This window comes from Ursus arctos, unplaced genomic scaffold, assembly GCF_023065955.2.
Source record: "Ursus arctos isolate Adak ecotype North America unplaced genomic scaffold, UrsArc2.0 scaffold_10, whole genome shotgun sequence".
In the NCBI taxonomy this organism is placed as follows: domain Eukaryota; kingdom Metazoa; phylum Chordata; class Mammalia; order Carnivora; family Ursidae; genus Ursus; species Ursus arctos.
This window is the reverse complement of record NW_026622764.1, coordinates 33,814,612-33,836,571: the sequence shown is the minus strand read 5'-3', so window position 1 is coordinate 33,836,571 and position 21,960 is coordinate 33,814,612. Positions and strand designations below refer to the sequence as shown.

At 34.4% G+C, this 21,960-nt stretch overlaps 1 protein-coding gene across 2 annotated transcripts in view; it reads right to left on the bottom strand.

Annotated features, from left to right (window-relative positions):
* DACH1 (dachshund family transcription factor 1) overlaps positions 1-21,960 on the bottom strand; it is a 411,845-nt gene that overhangs the window by 230,029 nt on the left and 159,856 nt on the right. For both annotated transcript variants that reach the window (XM_026493390.4, XM_044381855.3), the window contains exon 2: positions 5,088-5,203. In XM_026493390.4, the coding sequence (XP_026349175.2) occupies positions 5,088-5,203 (116 nt within the window). The remainder of the gene's footprint in view (positions 1-5,087; positions 5,204-21,960) is intronic.

Genomic DNA, 21,960 nt, shown 5'->3' with positions numbered 1-21,960 from the left:
CTAACACAGTATCCAGTAAAAGTTTTAAAACGAAGTAAGTCATATGATGAAGTCTAATGTTTAAGTTGGCTTTTCAAAAAGGAAAAAAGAAAAAGAAGATATTTTCCTTTTCCCTTCAAGAAAAACATAAAGGGGACATGCATTAAATACTGGTAAGTTAAATGCACTACCCTCAAAACGTCTAGTGATTAAACTTCACAAATGTTCAGCACATATGAATGTATGAAAATGCATACATACACATTCTACATAACATTAATGGTTTAAATCTTTGATATCAGATTGACTCTTTGAGTAAAGCATTCAATAGATTGTTATGTTTAATTTATTAGTGAAGACAATCAATCCACTCATGGCTGTTTTACTTGTACATTTTTCTGTTATCCTCATTTGTGAGTCTCCCCAGGGAATACAACGTATTTGTTTTAATAAACTTCTCAACATACAAGGCACATTTCCACACTATGAGCTTTCTCCCCAGAAGTGGAAATGTTTAATGCATTTAAAATGTTACAAATGCTGATATTGCGAAAAGAGGTAGTTCAAATGTTGCTGGTTCTTAGTAGCACTTAGCCAGAAAAATAAAAATATATAAACTTTGAATATACTACTTTGAATTATAAATACAAATGAGAATAATTTCCTATCATTTTTTTTTGTTTTTTAAGAAAAGAATGTTTCAATGGGATTAACTCTGGATTGACATTGTCCTGATGTAATATTTTTTCCAAAATGATAAAATTGCGCTTAGAATTTCTTACCTTTTAAGCATAATGCATGTGTATTTACAATTGCTTTCTTTATCTTGAATGCATATTGGTTATGTGCCTACAAGGTCACAGTGAGAGAAAAGATATGTTCAAGAAGCAAAACTATAAATCATTCATTCAATTTGCGTATATTTAAATTGTTTTTTTATAAATCAAATGTAAATATTTGAGACTTACCAAGTTACTTCTTACTACTTATATAAAATTGTATTTCAAAACTAGTTTGCATTCTGCCCTAAAGATAAAATCAGGAAGTTGGCCAAATACACTAGCCAAATTGCACTCCTGGCACAAGAGGGGAATATTTAGAATTCCTAAATAACTCTTTCCTTAATTGCAAAATACACACAATTCTATAAAAAGTATGAATGTTATTGGAACTCTGTTGCTAGGATAAATTTATTCCAAACTGGTATTTGTTATCAAAAATGATTTATGACATGTACTCAGTCCAAATAAATGTAGAGAGCACTATAGGGGGCATTGCGTTATAAGACTCTACAAAGAACCTTCTTTCTTTCATTAACTTCCACTTCTGGTTGCCATGGCATCCTGTGACAACCATAAATTTTGGAAATTATCACCATCTGCCCACGCCCCCTTCTAGGGTTACACACAAGCCCACTCAAGCAACCAAAATAACAAAAACTTGATAAGCAATCTCAAAGTTTTTCTTTTAATAATAGACACCTAAGTACATAATTTTAGGGCTGGGAAAATACTTTTTTTTTAAACATTAAGATAGTCTTTTTGTTTTTTCCCTGAGAAAACTTGTTTCCAGGAAAGATTATCATTTAATTCCAATGTTCAATTGTTGAAAAGAAGACATGAGGGAATGATTAGGAACAAATTGATAGATTTTTATAAATTTGTCAAAATTAATAAATTTTCTTTTTCATAGGACCAATTTTGGCAATCTGTGTTCAAAGGTAAATTTGCATTGTTTATACTTTTCAAATGGTAATACTGGGAGTCCAAAAGTACAGGTCAATGTTCACAGGTAGGTTACAATTTACATCTTAGAAAGGTTTTGAGACTTTAGGGGCAAGGGTTGTTTCTTTTCTTTCTTTGTTTTCTTGAGGATTAAATGCTTGTTTGTTTGTTTTGTTGTTTGAGAAACATGATTTCCAAGACTTTTAAAGATACTGATATAACTATAGACTCTTGGAAATAAATTTTTAAAATTCCAAACCCACAGGTTAAAAACATAGTAGAAACATCATCAAACTAGTTTGCTTAATATCAACAATACTGATAATATAATTTCTTCATTAAGTTTTAAAAAATAACTAACACACCTCACATTCCCTATTTTAGGAAGTAAAAAAATGTTGTTGTTTTTTTTTAAAGAAAGTAATAAACATAGAAAAGAAAGTAGCAAGTATAAATAAAGTCCTGGGACACAAAATTCTGTATATTCATAGTAAAACATATTCCCTGAATATACTAAGTTCTCCTTGGGAGAAAAGTGTTACACTCTTTTGAGAACTGTAAGATTTCTTTAAGACCATCAGATTTCCAGTTAATGTTTAAAGTGAGTAAATAATCCAAGGGATGGAGAGTGTTCAACTAAATTCTAAACTTCTCCATCTAGAAAAATTTTATACAGAAAAAGCAATCACATCAAATATATTAAGGTAACACCATTCATGAGCAATAGTCAAATTCCTGGCAGGTATAAAACTTTGGACAATCTATGAAAGTTGAAATTAAGTGAAATATACATGGAATTCAAGAAACAAACAGATCAACGTAGGAGAAAGGAAAAAAAAAAGAGAGAGGGACGCAAGCCATAAGAGACTTTTAACTATGAGAAAAAACTGAGGGTTGCTGAAGGAGAGGTGGGTGGGGGGATGGGCTAAAGGGGTGATGGGTATTAAGGGGGGCACTTGTGGTGAGCACTGGTTGTTATAGGTAAGTGATGACACACAAATTCTACTCCTGAAACTCATATTACACTATATGTAAACTAACTAAAATTTAAATAAAAACTTGAAACAAACAAATAAAAAAGAAAGTAAGTGAAATAGGTAATAGTAAGGTCATGCTCCCCATGTCTTAAAGTCATTCTCTGGGCCTGTAGAGCACTGAGCTGTTCAAAACCTACTTTTCAATCCATTTTATCCTCTTGATGAGCCTTTATTTCCTCATCCTTTTCTAGAACATGACTCTTCAAGGTCTTTTTCAATATAATGCTTAATAAACTTGAAAGAAATTCTGGTCTCTGGGTTCATGACATACTAGGCAGAACAAAAGTAAACAAACAAACAGACGAAAAACATGTTTGAGAAGAACATCACAGCAACTGAAATACATGACATTGATCCTACTTCAAAAATGAATGTCCATAACAATGAGTCAAGTTAAATTATCTTTGGTGTCTCTCTTCACCAAGCCAGGGAAGTATGTAATATATTTCAGAAAGGGGTCTATGGAAAATAACTTAATATTTTGATTTTCAGTTCTGGCATATGATCATCATTTAGAAATTTTACTTACCCTAAAGCTACACGATGGTGTTAACTACGTCAGGTGTTGCTTACTTAGATTGTGATAAAATCATCTTATTTCTTCACACTTTGGTAATGAACTATTTATTGTCTTCCCCTTAAAAGATTAAATGTTGACAGATGATTTGGAACCAGATCTTCCCTATCTTATATGAATACAACCTAAAATACTTTTCACCCATAAGATAACTGCAATGCAAACTTTTCAAATACAGAACAATGATTATTAAAATGATTTTTTAAAATCCCCATAACACAGTTCATTGAGAAGTTAATTAAGTCAACAATTCTTTCTTCTAGCACAACTGAGTCTTTCAAGCATAAAACATGAACAGTTAAGATTTTAGTTACATCTAGCCTATAAGGTACCAAAAGATCACCAAATTATCGGATCAGGGAATTTTATCTAGTTAAATAAAAACAGTTAAATTTAACAAAACACTGCCTATTTCTTTTCTGAATCTCAAATTTGGAATTAGAATTTCAGCCAGTATGATTCAATCACTTGAGAAACAGACTAATTAAACAAATGGAAATGATGATACTCATTCTGTAATTGGGTCATTTTCAGCTATTGATTTCATTTTTCTATGTCTCAATTTTTCATCTGCAAAATTCGCATAAAAATACAACTCTCCATGGCACTTTTAAAAATTTGCTGTTAAGTATACACCATGGTACCTTACTGGAAAAAGATTAAATATATAAAATGAACAAATAGTTTAAATTCAACTCAACAGATGTTTGATAAATGTCCACAAAGGTGAAAGAACTGTTCAGATGTTCTCACAAAAATAAAGGTGAATCAAAATAGTCATGCTTTCAAAGAGCTTTCTACCAAATTTGAAATATGAAATCAGATTATCCATGATGGTAACATAGCATCGAGAAAGAAATGTTACAAAATAAAAAGAAAACACTGATACGGGAATTCAGAGAAAAGAGGAAGACCCTCTCCTCATCTTGGCAGATTATCCTTCCTGTATCAGTTTGTGTTACATGGCAATTGTGTTTATATTATACCTCTTCACTAAACTCCCGTGATGGTAAGAATGAATGCAAATAAACTCATCATCATTATTATTTTAATTTGCTCATCGGTCTAGATGAAACATGGGAAGTGGGCAAACATGTGTAAGTAAATAAAAGACTCAGTGAACATATCCAAGGGGTAGAACCAAATGAGTTATTTTTATATCTAGTGCATTATTAAAGTTGTTTGTGGTATGGAACTTACACAGTCAAGACTATTCTTTTTTCTTGCATATTTTTAAAATTCTGGAAATGAACATCTTTCAGATGTTTCTAATGGGAATGTATTCATACTATAGTTTGAAAAAATAGGAGATATTTTATTGACATAGTTACTGTATTGTTTGGATGCATTTCAATCTATTTCAGAGTTCTTATGAATGAAAACACAAATTTAGAATCCAGAGACCTGGATTTGAATAACCACTAACAGTTACAAGCTAATTGACCTTGGGAGAGTCACTTGATTCTCTCCTAGCTTCAATTACCTACCAGGAAAATAGGGATAATAATTTGTTTGAAATTAGTGAGAGGATTAGTTAGAATCACTCCTAGCACTGTGCTCAATTCAGCCTCTTTCATTTTATTTTAAATAAAGAAATGATGATAACCACAACGCAGTTTTGCGAGAAATTCTCATCGGTAACATTATGTTAAGGTGCACAAAGCGCAACTGATGGGTATAAATATCCATGTAAACATACATATACATATATAAAAGCTATGGCATCAGCTGATTTTTAGTGTTTTTGGCATAAATGGATAGTATTCTTACCTGTTGGTGGGATTATCCCAGGAGACATGAGGCCAGGGACAGAATGTGGCATGATATGAGAGTTCTCTGGGGAGGTGACACTTTGAGTCCTCTTAGGAGGCCTTCCAGGTCTAGAACTGAAACAAACAAACAAAAAATTTTTACAATTAAGCTGTTGTCTTACACATCATTTCAAAGTTGTTTCAAGTGGTAACATGGACTGTAAATAAATTTGTTTCAAGGACGGTTGCTTTTGCAGTTAGATGTAATAGACTTCCATCACTAATTAGATTACATGCTGAATTCATTTTCCTCATTGAAGATCAGCCACTCTTGATGCATAATTCATAGCCTGCACCTCGTTACCTGCTTCTTCATATTAATATCTATACACAGTTTGAATTGCCTCGTTTGCATATGCTAAAGTTCTGCATGCAGCCTTCAGCACGAAAATTATGCACTAACTTGTAATAATTATTACAGTCAGCCTGCTATTGATTTATGAGACTTTTAAAAACCAAATATGTGTAGTACTTGTAATGAATGATATTTTAAGGTTCTTCAGGAAATTAAAAGGCAATGGCTGCCTAAGGAAATGTTCTGCTTGTTTGATTTAATACTACAGTTAGCTGGGAGGTGGAATGAAAGAGTGATTCAGACCTATAGCACATTTTTCGATGATATGTTTTATTACTTCGCACTGCTAGCCTGATATCTAGATGATAAATGACAATACATATCTAATGTGTGAAAAGGTCTTGCAATTTCTTTATTTTTTGTCATTTAAAAGATAAGTCAAGTTATCATTTAACCCTATTCTATTTAAATGAACAGCCCCACTAGGTTGCTCTACTTTAATACACTAAAATAAATTGGAAAGGCTTAGGATTATTTTCAGGACATATTTGAGAAACTGCCAAAATAGCATCTTATATCTGCCTTTGGATAAATAAAAATACATTGTGTTTGTGTTTAAGCGGTACTTGTCCTTTACATGACTATTGCATGAGATTAACTTTGAAAATTATAAAAGCAGAAGGTGAAAAGGAAGTAAGGGTTTACTATTTTTGCGTGAGAATAACATGAAGAATATAATTTTAGCAATTTTTGAAACAAATACACTTAGTGCTATGTTTCTCCTTTCTTCCCCTGTATCATGAATGCACTTTTATGAAATGCTTTTCCATCACCTGGCCAATATGCGCCTAGACGTCTCAGAACCTCCAGAAAAAAGCCTTCATAATTCATATTTCCAAGTTAGCCTCAACTGAGATCCTTTGCCTTGTCAGAAGATTCAAAGATCTTAGCTTTATTATTTAGTGTAATATATGTGATCATTTAACAAAAAATTATTAAGCACTTGCTGTTTTCAAAGCAGTACACTGTGGAGATTAAGTTGGGAAAATGGGTTCTTTAGTCTTCAGGAGTTTATGCTCTTGCCTAAGGGGGGCAATCTGCATAAATAACTATGGCGCACACCAGAATGTGCTAAGTGTCATAAGGAAGTTGCAATCTGAATACTAATTGGAGGTGAGGCTGGATGATGATACTTCCATGTTAAGGGAAGGGAAATAAGATTTCATGGCAGTAGAAGCATTAGAAGAGAATTCTGCAGGATGAGTTAGGTAGGCATGGAGAGGAAAAGAATGGAAGAAAAGTGCACTCCAGTGAGAATATGAGAGAGGAATGGAAACATAACAATGTAGGAATGTGCAGGATGATCTCCAGTGAGCCAAAATAGGTCAAGGAAGATGAGGAGCAAAGATGGCTAATGCTAGATTTACCGCCTGGGGCCAGATCTTGAAGGGCTTTGAACCAAAAGCAAGGAGACTGTGAGTTTGTTTTGCTATTGGTAAGGACGCTCTCCTTCATATTGTAGTATCAGACTGGCTACTTCTTCTTATCTGTCATTATTATTCTTCATCTTCAGCTGTTCCTTTAACTCTTGTTATTTGCCTAGGGTTAATCAACAGCTCTCTGATAGTCTCCATTCTTCCTGAGTAATCCTGCTATTGACATCCCTGAGATGCTAAGAAATAATGGCTAAATGTATATCTACAGCCTAGGGTCTTCCCCCTGGGATTCAGACAGATTAATGCCTGTCTACTAGAAATCTCTGCTTAGATGTCTTTTAATAATCTAAGATTCAGCTTGTCCAAATCTGAACTCAGCATCTTCCCCATTAAAAACAATTTCTCTTCCCTGCTTCAGCAAAATGGCACCTAACTGACTAAGCCAAAATTCCAGGACTCATCTGTGTCTTCCCCCACCCTTGTACACTCAAATATCATCCCAATGAAGATGTCTTTCTGATCCATTCTCCTTTCTTTATCCCTACTTCTATCTTCCAGGTCAATCCCTCATTTCTTATTTGACCTACTATTACAACCTTCTGAACTCTTCTAAGATCTACCTCCAGCTTCATTCCACTATAAAGCCTAGAGTTCAGAGTCAAGACAACTCTCCATACTGATCTCAGAAGGATTTTTCTAAAATGCAAATTTGATGTTTTCCATTTGCTTAAAAATATCAGTAGTTCTTCATAAGACTCAAACTCCTTAACATGGCACCAAGGCCTTCCAATGCTTGGCCCCTGTCTACTTTTCCAATCTCACCATTTTATTCTCACATTCATGGCCCCCCTGAATGAAGAGTGTCACAAGTTGCTTTGGTCTCCCATTATACCATCTTTACAGATGCTGTCTCTTTTGCCACTGAGGCCTTTTCTATGCCAACTCACCCTCATCCCCATTTCACCTGGCTAAACTTGGCTAAACTTTAACTACCCTTCTTACCAACCACTTCTAGTTAGTAGGCTTTCTATGCACTATGATAACCCACGGTGAACAAGTCAATTACAGCTCTCTCTGCACTGATTGTAGTAATCTGTGCATTTGTTTTACTCTTCAGCATACATGGCAGAAAGTGTATAAAATATATCTTTGTGTCCTAAAAACTTAACTCAGTGCCCAGATTAATATATATATATATATATTTTTCTTTCCTTTTTCTTTTTTTCACTGTATGTATTTAAATAAGTTTTAATCCAATTTACTAAGTCCTTTCCCCCAAATTTGTCAAGTACCCTACCTCATCCATTCCAGTGGTTTCGAAGTTTCCAGGAAATGAAAAGTAAGACATGACAAAAGCGTGGAATTTTGAGTCTCAGGATAACCCTAAATTACATCAGAGGTCCAAAGAAAGAGCACAGAGATATTGAGAGATCTCAAGCAAGATGCCATGGGGAAAGTGGGAAAGGAAAAGGAAACTAACATTTGGAAGTTTTAGCCCTTTAATTTGTTTTGCTTTTAAAGAAAATGCAACTGTTTAAGAGTACTTTATTATTCAGGCCACGGGAGCTGTCCTCACTGCCCTCACTCTGGAAGTGGAAGTCAGGCTACTAAGTAGGAACACTTTAGTTCACGCTGTGATTAGAATAGACCCAGTGGGCTCCTTTCACCCCAGATATCTCCTGCCCAATCTATCACACTGCCTCCAATTCCACCAATAGAGATTTACTGCTTTCAGTCTTGAAGCCTTAAGATCTTTTAAAGCCTTCCATTAAAATGCAAATACCCCTGGTGGTAGTAACACCCTAAAGCCATCAACTAGCACCCTACTTAGGATTACTTTAAAATTAGAAGAGAGCAGTTTTGGGATACCTACTCAAAGAAGGAGGGGACTGGAAGAAAAGATTTGGAAGGATAGTCAAGCCACTTACCCTTGAATAAGAATTTCTAAGAATAAGACCCCTAGAACCTCTCATATGCCTCTCAGGAGGCATAACTTCCTGTCAGAGGGGGAAGTTAGAAGGTTTATTTATTAACACGACCTTCTTTTATCCTTTATGACCTACAGTTTGGTTAGGTCCTCTTATTGATGGGTTTGGTATTTTACTTTCACTGCAGTCTTAGTCACGAACTGACAGAGGGTTTATCTCTAGGGAAGAGCACCAAACTGTAAAATACTTGAATATTTAAATTATTTTCCACAGAGCTTTAGGGAAATTCCAAGAGAACCACTGTGGTACTGTGGCTTTCTGGCCACAGAGGTATTGTCTTGACAACTCAGTCTTCAAATACTGGCTCTACCAATTTACTAAGAAGTGTGGTCTTGATCAAGCCACAGATTAGCTGTAACTTCTCTGAAAACATCTGATTAAATTAGGATTTTGTTTTTTAAGTGGACCTGTTTACTTTGTAAGAAAGAAGTTACTCTTGGAAAGAAAAATATAAACTTAACTGAAAAAAGGAAATGAAACAATTAGCAAAAGCATTTCCTGTTGGAATGATCAATGGCCTCAGTAGTAGCCACCTTCAAGCCTCCTTATCTATAACAGTAACCCAGCTCTACCCCAGAGAATTAGAACAGCTGAACTTACCTAGTTCTAATCAAAGCAGAAGACCTCACTTAAATAAATTATTACCCTTAACAGCTTGAATGAAATCAAATTTATGACTTTGGTAATTGTTTTTGCCAGCTTTACACATGAGCCATAGTGCATCTTTGGTATTTTCAACCATCTGCATTGAAAGAGTAGAGCAATGGCTTAGAGGTGTCCAAATCCACACTTAATATCTCACTTACTTAGGGATCCACCCAGGCATGCTCTTTCCTGCAGTTCTGAATAAAAAAGCTTTCTTTTCCAGACAGATCCCTGGGCAGATGTCTCTCCTTAGTTCACACCATTAAATCAGTCTCATGCTAATTTCTGTCTCTCTCCCACAACTGTATAATGTTTACCAACTCTTCCTAGTCCATTATTGTACTTATTCAGGGTGAAGTCAAAATCTACCTTAACAAAAGAAAACTAAAGTGATATGAATTAATAAGAAGCTAAATGCATCCAAAGAGTGAAGGCATTTAAAATGTTAGAGGGAGGGTACATCACAGAGTTTTCAATCCCCAGCCTTCTCCATAGACATCATCTTCTGCTAATCTTTTCCGTAGTTTTTGAGAAATTAAGTTCAATTTTCTTCCTGAGAGTTGGAAGAGAAACATGTAAAACCCAGAAAGAGACTGCGATGGTTTTAATTTAGGAAATGCAAAAGTAGCTACCTAGCAGAAATTCTGGTTCTAAATCCTACCCGCTTAAAGAAGGGTTCCATTCAAACATTCAATTCATTCATCTATCTATCAGACAGAAAGGAGCTACTATAAGACAAGCAATGGGTTAGACATTCGCGTTGCAAGAATAAAGATACACTCCCTTCTTTGAAGAGGAAGACAAAATGAAATAGCCTGTGAAATAATAGGGCAGAACTAAAATACATAGCAGCAAGAGAGCATTGAGTTTAGTCTTGGAATACAAACAAGAATTTAGGGGTGAAAGTAGCTTGCTCCATGAATCTACAAGAGTTCATTTGCCTTCTCCCGAGGAAAATTCCAATTGTGTGTTTATATTCTGCATAATTTTTCTCTAGTAAACTACTTCTACAAAGCCAAGCCAAAATATATGAGAACTATAACTAAATATATGGTCAAATATTTAAGACACACACACGTTCATATTTCTAATTGGAAATGAAAAATTTCCTTAATGATTTACATATCCACTTGAACATTTTGAAGTCATGGAAGAGTGATGTTTATAAAGAGATCATGACAAAATGCTTATGTTCTAAGTGAAATGAAAAAAGCAAGAGAAAACTTGCAGATATGCACATAACCGAGCACTAGAGAGATAAGGAAATTAAGTAAAAAATCAATGAACAGGGGCGCCTGGGTGGCACAGCGGTTAAGCATCTGCCTTTGGCTCCGGGCGTGATCCTGGCGTTATGGAATCGAGCCCCACATCAGGCTCTTCTGCTGGGAGCCTGCTTCCTCCTCTCCCACTCCCCCTGCTTGTGTTCCCTCTCTCGCTGGCTGTCTCTATCTCTGTCAAATAAATAAATAAAATCTTTTTTAAAAAAAAAAGCAATGAACATAAATAGAAAAAAGAGTGGAAGGAAACATACTAAAATATTAAAAGCAATAATCACTGGTTGAAGTAATACATATTTTTTCTATATCTGAAGATTTTAGATTATCTGCCAAAAGTATATCTTAATTTAAAATATAAACACAAAATTTTTCATATTAATTTGTTTAAAACTTTAATGACTGGCCATATTGTTTAGATAATTCATTGTGGACAAACCATGATCCTGACTAAGCTTGATCAGTGCCTGAGATTTACCTCTACACATAGCAGAAACTAGATATAATTTATCCTCTTAATCTTTATTCTATAGTTCAATATTAAAATATCTAATAAAAAGCAGATAATTATATGTAAAAATATTACCTTGTGAGAACTATACAATTAATCTAAAATATGAAAAGTACAAATAATCATTGATATCTTCCAGATTAAATCAACCTCATAAAATAGATCCATCAAAATAAAAAATGCAAAGAACCTCTGAAGCTTAATATATGTATATATTTCACTAAAAGAAGCAGCTGATTTATAATCCTCAGTTTATAAATGGGTACTTTTCCCTTAGAAAGATCTTGCTAACTTGCTAGTTGAATTTTTTTTTCTGCTTTCTGAAAGAAAACAATATAACCAATCCAGAAAGTGTATGGTTACCATATTTTCCCTTTGCTCTATAGACAGGAAAACTTATAAAAGATAATTACTTTTTTTTTGCAATGATGGCAAATGTGAGCACTTTCTCAGTCTCATATCTCTCATTTGTTTGGACTTTCTGTGTTCCCTGTGTAGGTGTGTATCCCCAGCCATGTGTATTTCTCAGTACAAATAGATTATGAACTAACTCACGAAAGAGATGATTTTCCACAGTCACCAAAATACCAAGTTCCACAGAGCAGGCACTTAAAATATCACCAGCTGACACCTGAAGAGCACCCTCAGATTACTGCTCATGAGCACAAAGCACCCAATAGTCCTTCAACTCTTTGTAGGGCAGGTGTTATAAACTGAATTGTGTCCCCCCACTCCCACATCCATACGTTGAGACCCTAACCCTAATGTGATGGTATTTGGAGATGGGGCCTTTGGGAGGTAATTAAGTTTAGATGAGGACATATGAGTGAGGACCTCATGATGAAATTAGGACCCTTATAATTAGAGACACCAGAAAGCTTGTTTCTCTCTCAGTTATGTGATGACACAGTGAGAAGGCCATCTACAACCGATGAAGAGAGCCATCACCAAAAATTGACCATGCTGGCACCCTGATCCCAAACTTCCACCTCCAGAACTATGAGAAAATAATCTTCTGTTGTTCAGGTCACCCAGTCTATGGTATTTTGTTATGGCAGCCCAAGCAAGACTAAGATAGCAGAAAATTTTCTATATATCTGAACAAATACATATACAAACACAAAATAAAATTTCCTTTGAAAAAGAATTAAAAATAATTTTTAAAAAATGTTCTGTGCTCAAATTGATTTGGGAAATGCCCACTTAATTCTATTAAAAGTGTGTGTGTGTTTTGGAAGAACTTCACAAATTCCCAAAGCTTCTAATATTTTTGTTTCATGGGACAGTTTCTCAGAGTTTTCACTATGCTGATATATATTATAAATCTCTAAGAATGTGGTAAAATAGGCATTTGTGAAACTTAGTTTATCGTGAAACATGTTATTTCTAGTGAGTTTGTTTATTCTTAGTGGAATACATTCTTTCTAACAGTATGCTTATATTTAAATTATGGAAATCCCTCATGCCTCAACATTACCAAGCCATGCTGTGTCATAGGTCACATGACAATTGTCACATGTGAATTATTCTCCAAGGAAAAGAAAAGCAGGAATTCACACATTCTACAGAGTTGATGTAAGACTTGATAATTACTCAAAACACAAGGTGAACATGAATAAACTGAAATCATCACTAACAAAAATAAAAAGGATTTGGAATTAGCTACTCTGGTCAGGAAGAATCATTCTTTCCTCTGACTTCAAAACTCACACTATCTAAGCCTGAAATAGTATTAGAAATTTATCTAACACAAAACCTGTTGCACAGGTCATTGACAAAATATCTGGGTCTCCAGCTTAGTTAGAGCTATTAAACACTGAATAAAAACTTATCCCCAAAAGAGTTATAACATATTGGAATGTGACTAAGCTACTCTTGCACATTCATATATTGAGTTAACAAATAATGACAGCCAAAACACTAAAAAGAGTCCCTGTTGGACAGGTTACATAGTTGGGATAATCTAGTCCTTACTGTTCATAAGCTCCTCTCACCTTTTTTAGAATCTATACGTAAGGGCCACATTAAAAGATCCTTTAAAATTTATGTAATATATTTAGTTATATTAATCTCAGAATTAATATAATAATCTTAATTTCATTTCCTTAATTTAAGGAATATTTTTTTTTAAGGTTGACTTTTATTAAAGTATATTATATGAATTATTTATTTCAATCAATGATAAGTGACACCTTACAAGTATATCTAGGGATTCATCATAAAAATATATTCAGATTATTAATGGATTAAAAAGCAGTTTAATGTAATTTAAAGTTTAATCAAAAAATATAAATGTTTAATATTATTTATTTTTACCTTTCCATAGCATATACTGTACATACATATCCACATATATGCTATTTCTTCCAGTGAGGACACTGTTTGCAAATGTTGTTTAGCAACATTTTTGTCTAGAAAGCTAAATATTTTTAACCTTTTAATCACCTTATAATTTTCTCCTCTTCTCATAAGCCTTTCAAGCCACAAATGGGTTTACCACAAAACATCTTTTTTATAATTATCTGCAAAGAATGACTATGATCCCTTAAGGGACAAATCCTAAAATAATTAGAAACAATAGTACATGAATTTGTTAAGGTTTTGAGAAGATTTAATACTTTATTGGCTTCTTTTCCACAGTTCCTGTCATAGCTCAAAATCATTTTCACATGAAATTTAAATTTAATATTAAAAGATATTCCAACTAAAATAGGCAATATCTAAACTGATCTTTTATACAAACTATAGGCTCCATAGTCACAAAGAAAAAGCTTTATTTCTTAAAATTTTTCAATTTAAATTTCAAATTCAATAGATTTTCTTTGCAATTACTGTTAGCTAGATTTTGTTTGAACCAATAGTAATGTATTAAGTCTTTTATGTCACTGGCACATACCATGGTCTGTTCCTAAATGTGTAGTGTCTCTGGTTGACTATTAATCTGTTTTTATAGGTCATTTTGAATTTGACCCCAAAATACACCCATTGCTCCAATCGCACAATAATATCCAACTCTCCTCTGTAGCAGGTGCCATTTCCAATACTCTGAATGCCCTCCTCCCAAACATTTTCATTTTACTGTGGAATAGTGCATAAAATAATAAAATAATCACAGTTGTATTATATTATCTAACTGGTAGGCAGACACTGAGCTAAGTTCACTATGTGACCTAACTCCTAATATTCGTAACAATCCTTTAGGATAGGTATTATTATTATCCTTACTTTGCTGATGAGAAAATTGAAACACAAGAAAGTCAAATGCCATACTCAATATCTCACACATAAAAAGGAGTAGGGTGGGGTTGGGATGGGGTTTAGGATAAACAGGCAAAAGAGAGAGGTTTCTTAGGGCAGAGAATATACTATACATGATACAGTGGTGGATGGATATGGGTCATTCTACATTTGTCTAAACCCATGGAATATACAATACTAAGAATGGACCTTGATATTAACTACAGACTGAGAGATTATGATGTGTTAATGTAGGTTCATTAATTGCCACAAATGTACCTCTCCAGTGGGGTTGTTGACAATGGAGAAGGCTGTGCATGTATGAAGGCAGAGGGTATATGGAAATCTCTGTACCTTCTGCTCAATTCTGTTATAAACCTAAAACTTCTCTAAAAAAGTAAGTCTTAAAAAAAAAAAAGTGATAGAGCCAGGTTGTGAACCAAGGCAATCTGATCCAGAGGCCAAACCCTGAGCACCATGCAACCTGTCTCTGTAGCATTTGTTTGCTCATTTAGTCAACAAACATTAAATGTTAATGTGCATGACCTTATAATGTGTTCTGGAAATACCAATAAGATACTGTCCCTGAGTTCAAGTAGCTCAGTCTATTTTTGGAAATAGACATATAAAGAATTGCAATAAATCATGTTAAATACAGCAGTAAAAGTTCCAAGGGAATGTTGTAGGAATATCACAGTAGGGGTACCTCTGGAAAGAAGAGATATCAGCAAACAGGGGTTAGTCAACTGAAGAAGAAGAGAGTGGACTGAGTAAGGAAATATCCATAGAAGCACCGCCCTCCCTTACACATACACACAAGCACACACTTCTGTAATGAAATCGTGAAGTACTCAAATCCAGGCTCATCTTTCTTCCTTAAAATGGTAAGTATCACACAGCCTAGCACATAATCTTTTACAAATAGTTTCATAGGTCATAACTCATCTCTCCCTATGGTCTCCATACTTCTGACCTTGAGAAATATGCTAGACATGTCAGTAGGCACTGATTTTTGGTAAATCTTTTTAGGACATTATGATTCATTTATCTACTTTAAATGTATCTATTATATTGTAAATGTTTCATTTTAGGGGAATTCAAAAACAAGTTGGTGTTATATAATCAATTGTGTGGACGAAATCTGACTCTAACCAGTAATTAATCCATCTCCTTTTCAATATTTTACTCTGACAGGGGTTGTATCCAGAACAAGGAAACTCATTAATGACGCAACTGAGTTTTATCATTTTTCTATAATTTTTATCTCAATCTTGATCACACTTGCTACTATATTTAAGTAAGCTGTAGGCCCAATGCCAGGTTTGAACTCACAACCCCGAGATCAAGAGTTACCCGCTCTTCTGACCGAGCCAGCCAGGCACCCCTACTACATGTTTTTTAATATACAAGATGAAAATATTTTATAAAGAAATAATCACTAACCAACAACAATAAGGATGAAAAAAACTATGGTAAATGTGCATCAGTGTTGATGTTCTAAAGCAATCAGAAACATAAATTTCTGGTGAAGTAAATCTACACACAAAAAACCATTTGGTATAAGCATCTACACTGATAAATTACAAAAGTAGATGCAACAGTTATGTTTGTATTAAACTATTGTTGCTTAGAGAAGTAGCTTCAAATGAGGGTTAAAAACAGAAATGATGAAATCAGAGCTATGAAAATCTTGTCTTCCTGCTTGTGAATACAGAGGTCAGATGGCAGACTCAACCTAAAATACATGTTTTCACTTTCCACTGACAAGTTATTTGTTTGCTACAGCTGAAGAAAATGTACATAACTAATTTACATAACTGAGAAACCCGTTAAGAAAAAAATACATTCACCATTTCCCTCCACTGTGTAATGCATGGGGAGCTGTCAAGAAATGTAGCCATGAAGCACAGAGAGTCACATACCACCCCCAGAATTCAGAGACTTCCTGACAACTTTTTGATACTCCCAGGAGAATCCTAGGCCTATGAACTAATGAAAGGATTATATTAAGACAGACAAAGGTATGCTGTTTCCAGCCTGCAGAGATTTAATAACATGCTTAATTCATTATCTGACATAGATGTTACATAAGCACCAAACATTGCTATTAATATGATTTACGTTAATTGAATTCTATTTAATACTTTATGAAAGTGTTTTCTTTAATGAATGGCCTTTTAATACTAATGCTCAATATTATAAGAAATTATGATATAAACTGCCTGTACCACAGAGTTGAAGAAGACATCGACAATTGTCCTTTCAAGCTTGAATAGACATTGTTTTATCATGGGAGTTTTTTTTTCTCCTAGAATACTGTGTAGAGGCTGCTCTTTAAATCCCAATCATTATGTTAATTCCTAAATTTCTGCATTTATTTATCTATACCCAAATCATAATCCAAAATGCTAAAAAAAGTAATGCCTTAATAGTGTTACATAAAATGACTAAATGATAAGGACTTACATTTAGAGCTGACATATTTATATGTACCCGGAATTCTTCTGAGCACCTCATGTGTATCCTTTCACTTAATTCAACGATTTTGTGAGTTAGAAATATTTCCATTTCATAAATATGGGAACTGAGGCAGAGATATGTTAAGACCCAGTGCTACTATGAATCAAAGTATAGATCTTCTTATTCATTGGTTCAAATGGAAAAAAATTGTTTCATGGTTAAATATTGTGGCCAGCATTATTTTACAGAGAATTCTAGGAAGATAACAGCTATTACATTTATTTTTTAAAGCAAATGATGGAATTCTGTGTTTCAGTTGATATCTTTATCTATCTATTAGAAGGACTTTCTGATATCTAGAACTCTGCTGTGGATGCATGCTCAGAAAAAATGATTCTCAAAGTCCATGAGTCTACATCTGATGACACATTCCAATGTGTTCCTTTCTTCCAACATTATTAGAGCCTACAGACATGTGTTGGGTAACCACTGGGTACAAAGACCTGTCCTAGGTACTATGACAGAGACAAGGACAAGAAAATACAACCTTTTCTTCAAAAAGGAATTTCTTATTTGTAGAATATATAGTTACTTGTGATACTAAGTCTCAAGTGATTTTAAAAAAAGAATAAATTTTCAAATACTATAAAGAGGGAATCAGCGTATGCAGTGGGTCTTGAAACATGAGCGTGGACTTTGACTGATGGAGACAAGTGAGAAGGCATTGAAGGTTTCAAACAGCATGATCAAGGCCTCTACAGAGCATGAGAAATGATGGGTAGGTTAAGGCCTCAATGGATGCTCCATTTGTACAGAATTTCTAGACCATCTTTATAGATTTAGTATGTTTCTTATGTGCTTTACTGTCCTGGCTATATTGTAAGACCTGTGAGGAAATAACCAAGGCTAGTTTTCTCTCTAGCCCTCTCTGACATTCCAGTACAGAGGGCAGTTAATTGGGTGAATTCTGTAGTACTAATACAACCAAAAGGGGTGGGTGAGCTTGGTAACTGAAGGACGTGTTGTAAAAGGCAAGGCAAATATTGAGGGTCGAAGAGTGGGTTTTCAAAAAGGGCAATGCATCATCTAATTATAGCTTTCATACTTAGTATTTGATAGTAACCGAATTTAGTATGTGATTGTCATCAGGCTAAATACTTTGATATGCATTGTATGATTTAACCATCACAGTAACTCTATCAGGAAAATATTGTCATTACATCCATTTTACAGATGAATGGAATGATGGAGAGAGGAGAAATAACTCGAATAGACCGTAGACTGCTAAGGTAGAAGAGCTGAATAGTATCAGGTCTGACAGCCAAATTCCACTCCGAATGGCCATACTAATCATAGAAATGTTTCAGCTCTGAAGAAATTTACATCAGAAGTGAATAGCCATATGTAGATGAATTTTTGAAATTTACTTTCAAGACTGCATTTCTATTCTACGACTCCAAATGTATTTATTATTTTGAAATACATGCACTATTTTGAAAAATAATTGAATGTTCCTGCCTCCATACCTTTGCACTTGCTCTTTCTGCTTCCTGGAATGCTCTTCAGTTAAAGGTCTCCATGCCTCACCTTCCCTAATGCCCACACATCATGTCACTGGGTCCAGTTAAGAGTTCTGCTCCTTCACCCCAATGTATGTTTAGTCTGAGTACTGTTCAGAAGTACTATATATTTACATGTTTATTAGCAACTGTGATTTGTCCAGATAAGCTCCACTTGGGAAAGATTTTTTTTTTTTTAAAGATTTTATTTATTTATTCGACAGAGATAGAGACAGCCAGCGAGAGAGGGAACACAAGCAGGGGGAGTGGGAGAGGAAGAAGCAGGCTCTTCGCAGAGGAGCCTGATGTGGGGCTTGATCCCATAACGATGGGATCATGCCCTGAGCCGAAGGCAGACGCTTAACTGCTGTACCACCCAGGCGCCCCAATGGGAAAGAATTTTTTAATACATTTTGTTCACTGCTCTATCCCCCAAATATAGGAAGAGTGGGGACTCATTTAGTACCTAGTAAATGAAAAAAAATGAATGAGTGGGTGAAGGAAGGCATAGATGCTCACTGCTGATCTATGGCCTTCTAAATCTACATTGTCTTCATAGCATTTAAGTACCTGAGAGGCTGGAGCTATGACATGTCAAAGTGTTTTGTATGGTGTCAATTTGACAATGATGATAAAGGGGAAGGCCGCGGCGTTTTTGTGCTCTTTGCATTGTCCTACCTCTACCTAACTGAATACTCTGGATCTGTCTTAGTGCTACAAAATGATGTGGTTGGAAAGAGAATACTCCATAAATTTTTAAACTAATTGAAATATGTGGAGCTTGAAATCATCAATGAGGGTATTCTATGCCCAAATATGTACATTTTTGAACTTGGTTTTAAAATCGGACGCATGTATTTGAAAACGTAATTCATACTTCCATAATAAGGTATGCATTTCTAATTATTTGAGTTAATTGATGCATCTACATGGTCATCCAAAATAAACCATCTGGAGACTAAAACTTTATTCTGATAGACTCTTCCCTGCATATGCATGATTATATACAAAAGTCCTAAGATATTGCATTTAATTACATTGTAAGATGCTATTATTCAAAATATGGCATCAGAACATTTCACTTATTATTTGGAGAGCTTAGACAGATTCCCATTTTACACATTTAAGGAAATAGGTTAAGTAATTACAGGCTTAAAAATTACAAAAAACTAAAAGAAAACTATACTACAGGTAATAAAGAACTTTATAAGCATGACATTGGTGTCCGGAAATATTTTAAAAATGATTGATAGAATTATCTGGATAGAAATTAAAAACGTGGGGCGCCTGGGTGGCACAGCGGTTAAGCGTCTGCCTTCGGCTCAGGGCGTGATCCCGGCGTTATGGGATCGAACCCCACATCAGGCTCCTCTGCTATGAGCCTGCTTCTTCCTCTCCCACTCCCCCTGCTTGTGTTCCCTCTCTCGCTGGCTGTCTCTATCTCTGTCAAATAAATAAATAAAATCTTTAAAAAAAAAAAAAGAAATTAAAAACGTTTTCAGGAAAACTAATGTTGAAAGATTAGTGACAAAATAGAAAAGTATGTATATCAAAGACAAAAGATTATTGTCTTTAATTTATAAACAATAAAGAGTCCAATATTAAACGGCAAAGGAATACAAATAAGAAAAACACAAATATATAATAATCATTTTTTTAAAAAACCACAACCCCACTAGTAAAAAGGGAATTCAGGATCAAATCGAATACAAAATATCATATTCTGTCCATCACATTGGCAAAGCTAAAAAATACTAACACAACACTGATAGAAGTACATACACTGCATATTTGTCAAGGACCAGTGGCCTAATGTATCAAAAATGCTTTACTTTCTTATTAGTTTTTTGATATCTTCTAAATATTTGGCAATGAACAAGGTTTTGCTTTGTTTTGTTTTGTTTTTAATCAGGAAAGCAATAAAGTAGAACATCCAAGAGATGGATTCAGTGATATTAAAAGAAAATTATTTTTCAAACACCAGGAAAAACTAACATGTAATGCTCTGAAAATACAGAAAGTAAATTGTGTATGTAGAGAAGAGTATTTTATTTTAGAAGCATTAGCATAAGGTGAATATAAATAATTAGAAGTAGATCCTAGCTTGCCTGCACATTAGGAGCATAACCTCTAGACTTTATTGACTAGAATTTATAACCTGGCTATTTGCTTTAGGGCAGTTTAGCCTCCAAAAGTCCTATATGTCAAGAGAAGCTGCAAATGCAAAGAAATATTTTGCCACAAAATATGTCAAAGAGTTAAAAAATGATGAAAAATGAAGACATGTGGATAGCTAGCTACATAAAAAACTCAGCTTTACCTGCACCTTAAGGTGGTCAACTTTCGAATTGCATTTCTTTTTTTGTTAAAATTTAGTCTGACTTTCTGAAAACGAGCTTTCATTTTCCTAAACATAGGGCTTCTTTAGACCTCAAAAATGAATTTTATTAAATCTTGAGGTCTCCCTGTTTGAGTGAGAAAGAGCAGTACTGTAGTGCCTCCTTATCTGTGACGGGGATATGTTCTAAGACCCCCAGTGGATGCCTGAAACCACAGATAATACCAAACTCTCTATATATTATGTTTTTTTCTTATACATACATACCTATGATAAAATTTAATCAATAAATTAGGCACAGTAAGAGATTAACAACAATAATTGATAATAAGATAGAGCAACCATAACAATATACTATAATAAAAGTAATGTAAATGTGGTCTCTCTCATTCTCAAAATATTTTATTGTACTCTACTCACTCTTCCACCTCCTGTGATGATGTGAGATGATAAAATGCCTACAAGATGAGAGGAAGTGAGGGGAAAGACACGCACTGTGATGCAGCGTTAGGCTACTACTAACCTTCTGACATTATGCAGAAGGGGGATCATCTGCTTCCAGACCATGTTGACATCAGGTAACTGAAGCCACAGATAAGGAGGGACTACTATGTATCTTAGTATAAGATATGGCCTCTTTGGTAAAGAAACTCCATACCCTTTTGTTGGGTTTATTGATAAGATTTATTATACCTAAATGGGTGGTGTGTGGTGATTAGTTTATGAGCAAAGCCTAGTAGTATGTAAGAGACCAATCTGAACAGGATTGAAAAGGACAACGGTAGAATTTTGCTACAGAAGACATTTTGAATCAATCCAAGGAATTTCTCTTGTTTTCAACTTTCACATGAAACTCTTCATGAGGATGGAAGAAATATTTGAAGGGAATGCCAAAACTCATATTAACTCTCTCAACTGAATATTACAGTCAAATATATTAAAACTGCCAAGGGTTCACTGTATGTCAAAATGTTAGTTGATTTTCATCAAAAAATTTTAAAAGTGATGTTCCTTTCCTTATTTTGCTACAGTCCTAAATTTGTACTGCCTAAAACAGTTGATTGCATGGTCTTAGTTTTAAGTGCACCT